The sequence below is a fragment of the Ctenocephalides felis genome, unplaced genomic scaffold, assembly GCF_003426905.1.
Source record: "Ctenocephalides felis isolate EL2017-DRISC unplaced genomic scaffold, ASM342690v1 CF-g0.4_SCAFFOLD_01886, whole genome shotgun sequence".
NCBI lineage: Eukaryota > Metazoa > Arthropoda > Insecta > Siphonaptera > Pulicidae > Ctenocephalides > Ctenocephalides felis.
This window is the reverse complement of record NW_020538040.1, coordinates 169,460,877-169,470,206: the sequence shown is the minus strand read 5'-3', so window position 1 is coordinate 169,470,206 and position 9,330 is coordinate 169,460,877. Positions and strand designations below refer to the sequence as shown.

Genomic DNA, 9,330 nt, shown 5'->3' with positions numbered 1-9,330 from the left:
AAAATCCATGCATGCGACGCTTAAAATTTGAAAATAATCACCAAAATTATTTTTTGGCGTGATGGTGTATGTATGAAAGCTTGTTTAACAAATTTTGTACATTACACATAAATACAATAATACAATATTAATAATAATCCCCAAACACATAGTCACGTTGATCAAATATATTATTTAAATAAATGCATTGCGCTATTCAGGCGAATGGCACATCTGCATTTAAATGAAAAACGTGTTAAATATTTGTTATAAAAATTTATCTAATGTGACCTTTGATTCCCACGTGTATATAATCACGTACATCACGAATTGTTTCAAGAGCATAGAAAAAACGTACAATAAGCTAGTAGAAATCTATTAAATGGTAGTCGTTAAAATTATATTAAATAGTATTAAATATTAATTTTTTTTTTTTTCATACTCTACAATCGCTGGTAGAACCACGGTTATGATCAAATCTGATCTTATGATAATATTAACTGCGAAGCCAATATTATCCTTTAATTTGGATCACAACCATGGAACTAAAAAACGATCATATCGTATGAAAGTAGTTTGAAAGTTTCTTCCATGATTCGATGGTATGATCATAAATAATGATTTTAGTGTGGTGTGCAAATGTTTTCGATTTTTTTCTGATTGATCATTTTGGCGGTGGTATTTTTGTTATGCTTACTTAAGACTAGGTGCATTTTGGTTCGTAGTTTTACGAGCGATTATACTCTTTGTTTAATTCATTAGTACGATGCTCAAGTGAAAAATGATATATATATATATATATATATATATATATATGTATATGAATATAAAGTATGATATAATCTAATAAATAAATATATGAACTGTACTAAGCAACAATAAATCTTATATATCAAAACAAAATAACAAGGGCGCGCAGTAGGGTCGATGACAAATATTTTTGAAAATAATAAATAAATTAAATACTATATCGTAATATCTTTCCAACACAAATCAATATTTTTCAAAAATATCTCAAGATTAATATATATCAATCAAGAATACTGTCAAAATAATGTTATCTGCGTGTGCACAGAAAGCTAAAACTGATTCTAAATCAGCAAATATAAAAACAATATACCCAAAACTCTGAAAATAACAAACAACTTCATGACTAGTTTTGTAAACTGTTACAACAATATATCATCTTTGGATAAAATCATAAAGCTTTATAGGTTGTAAAGATTTGAACTCAATTTTTGGCATCTACTTTTTACAATGTGTACCTGAGAATTTTATTCCCGCCGCGACATCACACCGACCCTTTGTTTGTGTCTCAGTGATACATAAAATGCAATTAACGAAGTGATTCTGATACGCGCAACAGTAACAAAAAAAAACTATGTTAAATTATTAACTTGATTTTCATAAAATGAAGTTTCTTAGTTTTATAATAAACATCGTTTTAAAATTCATCTGTAATACCTCTATTAAAAGTCGGATCTTCAAAATGCCAAAACATAATTTTCTTCTTTACCTCTGTTACGCGTAATGGAATGCCAAATTCCGAAACACATTGATTTTAAATTCGTTTCTTCCTTAATTATGAGTTTTCTATCGAATTGCAAATAAGTAATATGTGTGATGTTGTCCTATTCGTGTTTGTGAGTGTATATGTAGTGTGATGTTGTAAGTATATATTATAACTAATTGCACTCTGTTCTGGTTTTACCAGAAACCGGAAGACTTTCCACCAGGCGGGTTCTTGACGCGAATACAAGAGCGTCTGTCACCACCATCCAACTCTTCTGCAATTATTCAATGAGATTTTTTTAAATAAAAATAATACTCTCCATGCGATAAACACAATGGTAACGGAATGGGAATTGTGATTTGTAAGCAAAGTGAGTACAAACTGTCCACTTCGTAAAAAACTTTCAACATGCGCCATGTAACCACTAATAAATCAATTACTTCATTGAGTCTATCAATCAACCATGAAAAATTATTGCACACAGAAAAGCTAATACGGTAATAAGCACTAAGAGTCCAGTCATTATAGTAAGTTCACTTCGGAATTCGAGATACCCAGCTGTAATAGTAAGTCTGTAAATACTTGTATATTGATACCCTAAAGTTGTTTCAAAACCTACATATGGTATTAACACCCTACCATATGTAGGTTTTAAGACAACTTTAGGGTTTCAATATACAAGTATATACAGACTTACAGTTGAGTAAGTCTGTAAGAATCTCGAATTCAGAGATTCTTAGCTAATTTAAGCTTAAATGACTGAACTACTAAATATTCCACAACCACACAACTAAATGATAAATGAAAAAATGACGTAACTTACAGAGAGATTTACATTGTTTAGTATTCCTTTCGCAAAAAATTAATACAATCACACACACTTTTTGCTATAAATAGATATGCAAATTAATGAAAAAATCATCGATTAATCAAAGCCAAAATTCAAAATTCGAAATTAATCAAAGCCAATCGCCAAAAATTTCAACGCACAACTAAAAAATATTGAACCGAAATATTTTTTATAAAATCAGTGTCACAAAAAATTACAAATATTCGACTATAAAAATATTTAACAAAAATACATTTTATGGAGTTAGCGTCACAAAAAATATTCAACGCAAATAATTTTTATGAAATTAGTGCCATCAAAAATTACAACTACCAACTATAAAAATAATCAACCCAAATGCAATTTTATGAAATTAGTGTCACCGAAAATTATAACGTCTAACTATAAAAATATTCACCTAATTTTTTTATTAAATTGATTTCATCGAAAATTACAACTACAAACTATAAAAATATGCGATTCAAGTACATTTTATGAACTTAGATTCACCCAAATAATTTTTATGAAATTAGTGCCACCAAAAATTACAACGACCAACTATGAAAATATTCAACCCAAATGCTATTTTAAGGAATTAGGTCACCAAAAATTACAACGTGTAAATAACTTTTATGAAATTGATATCGCCGAAAATTAAAACGTCTAACTATAAAAATATTTACCTATTTTTTTATAACATTGATATCATCGAAAATTACAACGGCAATTATAAAAATATTGAACCCCATTATTTTGTATGGAATTAATGCCACCAAACGTTACAACGACCAACTATAAAAATATTCAACCCAAATGCAATTTTATGAAATTAGTGTCACCGAAAATTACAACGCCCAACAAAAAAATATTTAACACAAATAATTTTGTTGATATTAGTGTCACCAAAAAGTACAACTTTCAAACAAAAATATTCAACCCAAATAATTTTTATGAAATAAGTGCCACCGAAAATAATTAACCAACAAAAAAATATTCAGGGACATGTAATTCCATTGAAATTGCTGTCACCGAAAATTATAACGCCCAACTAAAAAATATTCATCTCAAATACATTTTATGAAATTAGTGTCAGAATATTATAACGCTCAACTAAAAAATATCATTTTATGAAATTAGTGTCACCGAATATTATCATTAGACATCGTCTAACTACAAAAATATTTATCCAAATAATTTTTATATAATTGATGTCGTCGAAAATTACAACGAAAACTAAACAATATTCCACCAAAATAATTTTCATGAAGTTAGTGTCACTAAAAATTAAAATGTCCAAATATAAAAACATTCTATCCAAATAATTTTGATGAGATTAGTATTACCAAAAATAACGACAAACGATAATAACATTCCACCTTATTAATTATGAAGTTAGTGTCGCAAAAAATGACAACGCCAAATAAAAAGTGCTCAAGCTAAATAAAATGATAAAATTAGCGTGATTAGAGTTAGTTGCACGAATAAAGAAATATAAAAAAGCGAATGAATGATCTTCTTGACGAATTGTTAATATAACTCTGCATGCCAATACTACAACAAAACATTCCAAAAGCAAAACATCAGTAAATTACCGCTGATAGAGAAAGTGGAATCCTGTAAATTACGCTGTCCTTCCTGACGGGGAGCTTTGCCGGTACTACTCACCGTACTGTCGGCTAAACTCGGTGCAAAGGATAAAGCCGGACTTAATGCGTATGGGGATCTACGGAGTAAATCGTTTTTACAATTGTAAAAAAAACAATGTTCAGCAGTAAAACAACCTATAGTTATGTAAGGAGCTTATTTGTAAATAATTTGTAATTTAGCCACCTACAACATATTTCAATTTCAATACAATCTTCATGTTCATACTATTTTCCTCATATAAATCCTATTCTTTTTTCTATTCTATATCCTATCCTATTCTATGTACTCTTCAACGTAACTTCATTCTTCTTTTTTCTTCTTTATTATCCTATCATTGTATCTTCTATCTCCTTACGTCTTCATTACTTCCTTCATTACTTCTATTCAATTCAATTTTGATTCTCAAATGTTTTGAACACGATTGAACTATTTTTAATACTATTTCAAACTATTTTTAACATTATTTCAAACTATTATTCTGTGGCGATATCAAGCAGGCTGGTTTTGATTTGTAAAAAACAATCGGACATGTCATGTATATTTTTGATATCGAAATATTTTTATAGTTAATAAATTTATATTTTTTTTATTGTTGGGAGTTTCTAATTTAATATATTATAATAATCATTACTACTCCCACATTGGTGACTCACGACGATGGAGATGAAGATAAAGGAGTTTTATTTTTCGAAGATTTAAGAAAAATTGATTTTGACGCAGCACCATAATCACTGGTCTTCAGTGACGACCTATAAGGTATGTCCAGTCCAATCCATCATAGTTAACGCACTTACTATCTGGATCAGACTTCCGAGGTTACTCATTTGGTATACCCAGACCTCAGTGTCTATTGCTGACAGAAAAAATAATTTGGAGCCTGAACTTTTCATTGGAATGCAATTCAACCTCTCTTTCTCTGTTAACTCAACAAATCGTCTTATAATGCTACCTCCCATTATCGGTGACAACGACAAATCAAAACAAAATTTGACATAATTTATTGGATTCCACAATTCTGGACTCTTATGTCAAAGAAACCAATGATCCTGATTTGGATAAAGAGCCAACTTCTTTCTCTGATCGGAACTCATCAGATACGAATGCAACGCTTGCAGAAATGGAAACTGTACCCATAAATTATGCATTCTAAACATTAAGTTATTCTGATATAACTAATACCCATTAGATCGAGAACATTATGCAGAATATGGAGTTGATGGCAGGTCAAATCACCACATACGGTGGATCTGCTGACGAAACATGGAAATTTGTAATTGACCAGTATTACAACACTGGTCTGCTATAATCTGCTTTCCCACCACATTTTTATAACGTGTTTCCCTGTATTTTTTTTAAACTGTGAGATCAACACTGGGCAGGGAGTGTGTGGCGATATCAAGCAGGCTGGTTTTGATATGTAAAAAACAATCGGACATGTCATGTATATTTTTGATATCGAAATATTTTTATAGTTAATAAATTTATATTTTTTTTATTGTTGGGAGTTTCTAATTTAATATATTATAATAATCATTACTACTCCCACAATTCTATGTATGTATTACTCTATTCTTTTCTATTACTAACTATTCTATCCTATTCTATGTACTCTTCAACGTAACTTGATTCTTCTTTTTTCTTCTTTATTATCTATCATTGTATCTTCTATCTTCTTACGTCTTCATTACTTCTATTCTTACTTCCATTACTTCCTTCATTACTTCTATTCAATTCAATTTTTATTCTCAAATCTTTTGTACACGATTGAACTATTTTTAATACTATTTCAAACTATTTTTAACATTATTTCCAACTATTTTCTATGTATATATTATTCTATTCTTTTCTATTTCTAACTATTCTATCCTATTCTATGTATTCTTCAACGTAACTTCATTCTTCTTTTTTCTTCTTTATCATCTATCATTGTATCTTCTATCTTCTTACGTCTTCAATACTTCTATTCTTACTTCCATTACTTCCTTCATTACTTCTATTCAATTTTTATTCTCAAATCATTTATACACGATTGAGCTATTTTTAATACTATTTCAAAATATTTTTAACAGTATTTTTTGTCGGGGATTTGAACTCCGAACCTCCTGCGTGTGAGTCGGAAACGCTACTCATGAGCTAATTCCGCCACAATACATGATTTATAATTTCGCAAAGAAATTAAGCAGAATTTAATTTTGGCCAATTCTCGGATAAAATAAATAATAGTATAAGTTGGTAGTCAAGAAGAGTCATTTTATGTCTTTGCTGCTCGATCAGGCGTTTCACACATAAAACCTAACCTCCAAAAGGCACAAACTTCATCTTATTAACTTTGGTTAGACTTCACGTATGTGTTATCAAAGTGACAACAGATAGTTGCACTTATGATAAAATTGTTATTTCGCATTTGTGCCTCTTGGAAGCTAGGTTTTAGAAATTGATTTACAATTAGAGTAAAACGCTTGACCGCATAGGATAAACATAGCTATTTGACAATAACCCGTAGCATAATATTTCTATTTTATCTGAGAATTGGCCCTATATTTCTAATATCTTTACCAAGACTTGTTTAATGCGTGAGGTTCTTGTAGCCTTTCAGACAATATATGTAATATCTATTCCGCTATAAAATCATTTTAGAGAACATATATCAAGAACGCAGTAATAATATTTTAACTTCAAGCACAAGCTTTTAGGAAAATGAATTAAACACTTAACAAATACAATATAATAAAGAGCAAAAGAAACTGTCCATGATATAAATATTGTTCATGAAGTGTTTTAAATAGTTCCTTTTATTTCATCGATAAATTAATTAATAAAAGCATAATGAACCAAACGAAATCTACTAACCTTGCATAGGCAGGAGCTCCAGCTGGTGGTAGTGGTTCATGGTGTCCGTTGCTCGGTGGCACATCTATCTGCAACTGTTGTGTCATATCATTTACGGCTGCTATGGATCCTTGTGGTGTCTCATAGACAAATGGTGCATGACATGGTGTCTCTACAAAAGTTCCATGGCCTTCCACAACTTTCAGGTCGCCTTCGTCGACACAAACACGACCGTTCACAATAACGTATTCTGGAACACCGTGACATTCCATACCCTGTGAATAGATAGATAATGATAAATGAGAAATATTTTTGCATTAAAAAAGATAGACTATGCCAGATTATTAGTTATTCTGCCTTCTATACTGACCTCGAAAATATTATAATCCACCGCCTGATGATGTGTCTTGGCTGAAATAACACGCGTCTTAGTGGGATTAAGAATGAGGATATCAGCATCAGATCCTTCGGCGATACAGCCTTTACGTGGATATAAATTGAAAATACGAGCTGCATTAGTGCTGGTCACGGCAACATATCTCTGTGGATCCATCAAACCAGCGTGCACACCACGTTCCCAAATCACAGACATTCTATCTTCGACACCGTTCACACCATTTGGAATTTTGGTGAAGTCCTTAGCTCCAAGAGCTTTCTGGGACTCATTGAAGGTGCAATTGTCTGAACCAGTGACTTGCAAATCATCTCTATATTGTCATAACACAATAATAAAAATAAATAAATTACAAAAATATATGAATCAAATTAGGCTAAGGCAAGTCTTGTAAACGTATAAAAATAAATTTTCTATACAAATAGTATTTTTTTAAACTTTAATATCTAATTGTTTAAATAACTAAAATCAATTCATATTTAATACTTCAACCCCAAAATATCAATAGCATAAGAAAACGTTTCGTCAGAAACCTTTTTCTTCAGCAAAGCCTTGCTATGATTTAGACATGAAATTAGCTGATATAAACTAACAATAAAACAAATGTAAGTATTTCAAACAATTTAAATTCCTACACCTGCATTTATAAATATACCAATAATTAAGCGTTCGTCATTCGAGTTTTCTGAGTCATTGATATTTTGTACAACGATTGTTTATACAAATGTTATTAGTCGGTAAATATTTTTAAAACATATGATTCACACAGTATACGAAGTAACAATAATTTTTGTTATATAAATAAGAGGGAAGTAAAAATGTATAGTGAAATTATTATATAATAAATCAGTCACCATAATTTCTATTGATAAAAATTATTTTTCATGAAATCCATTTTCCAGGCTGTTAGTGTAATTTGTTAGATAGATTATAAATTCTGCACGGCAAACAGTGTAGTATATTATTATACAGTGCAAAGTATTAAGAGCAGCAATAGAATGTGATAGCTTCATAAATATTGAATTATACATTACATTTGCACATTAGCAAAACTTTACATATATGAGTTTCCAACAGAAAATTTATATAATAATTTATATACGACTAGAATATTTGAATAAAAACAGTATGTATCGGTCAGGTAAATTATTGCCGAGATCATTTAAAAGTCTACTTGTAAAAATAAGCAGTCTGATAATCTTTCGTTCTTTGATAATACACCAAATAGTCCAGTCATTTGGTCGTTTTGCCGGTACAGTACTCCGGGAATTCTGAAAATTGGTAATCTTATAGATTTCGAGGTACTCTTTACGAAAATAAACTTTGCCACCTCAAATTTGAACGGGAAGTTGCCACCATATTGAAAAAATGGCGTCAAAAAACAGCTTTTTTAAAATATCTCCTTTCTGGCTCATTCTACAATAAAAGTATCTATGTACGAATTAAACTAGAGAAAATTTCCTACAATTCTTTAGAAAACCGTTTTTTTTTTTGTAAAAATGATAGTTTGGGAGTACGGCCGCCTCAAAGTCTTTGCTGCTCTCGCCGTAGTATCAAATCTCTCCATATATGACAGCACTTTGAACTTGACCACATTCCTTCTAATAAAAATATATTTTTAATTTAAATTAAGCGAATAAGATCTAGAAATAAAATAAATCAAAATTTTTCTGTTTTTTTGCTGATTTTTAACACTTCAAGCTACTTACTTATAGCTACTTTGCCATTGAAGTGTAAAAAATCAGCAAAAAAACGAAAAATATTTGAATTATTTTATTTCTAGATCTTATTCGCTTAAAATATTAATTATTAGAGAGAATGTGATCAAGTTCGAAGTGCTGTCATATATGGAGAGATTTGATACTACGGCGAGAGCAGCAAAGACTTTGAGGCGGCCGTACTCTCAAACTATCAATTTTATAGAAAAACGGTTTTCTAAGGAATTGTAGGAAATTTTATCTAGTTTAATTCGTACATAAATACTTTTATTGTAGAATCAGCCAGAAAAAAGATATTTTAAAAAGCTGTTGTTTGACGCTTTTTTCCAATATGGCCGCAACTTGCCGTTCAAATTTGAGGTGGCAAAGTTGATTTTCGTAAAGAGCACCTCGAAATCTATAAGATTGCCAATTTCAGAAT

At 30.2% G+C, this 9,330-nt stretch overlaps 1 protein-coding gene across 1 annotated transcript in view; it reads right to left on the bottom strand.

Moving 5' to 3' along the window:
• Nucleotides 1–809: 809 nt before the first annotated feature.
• Nucleotides 810–9,330, bottom strand: part of LOC113376236 (dihydropyrimidinase-like) — an 18,685-nt gene continuing 10,164 nt past the window's right edge. Inside the window, exons 2-5 of the mRNA XM_026616145.1 lie at nt 7,168–7,504; nt 6,819–7,072; nt 3,914–4,044; nt 810–1,766 (exon numbers count right to left, since the gene is read on the bottom strand). Of these exons, the coding sequence (XP_026471930.1) occupies nt 1,687–1,766; nt 3,914–4,044; nt 6,819–7,072; nt 7,168–7,504 (802 nt within the window). The 3' untranslated portion in view covers nt 810–1,686. The remainder of the gene's footprint in view (nt 1,767–3,913; nt 4,045–6,818; nt 7,073–7,167; nt 7,505–9,330) is intronic.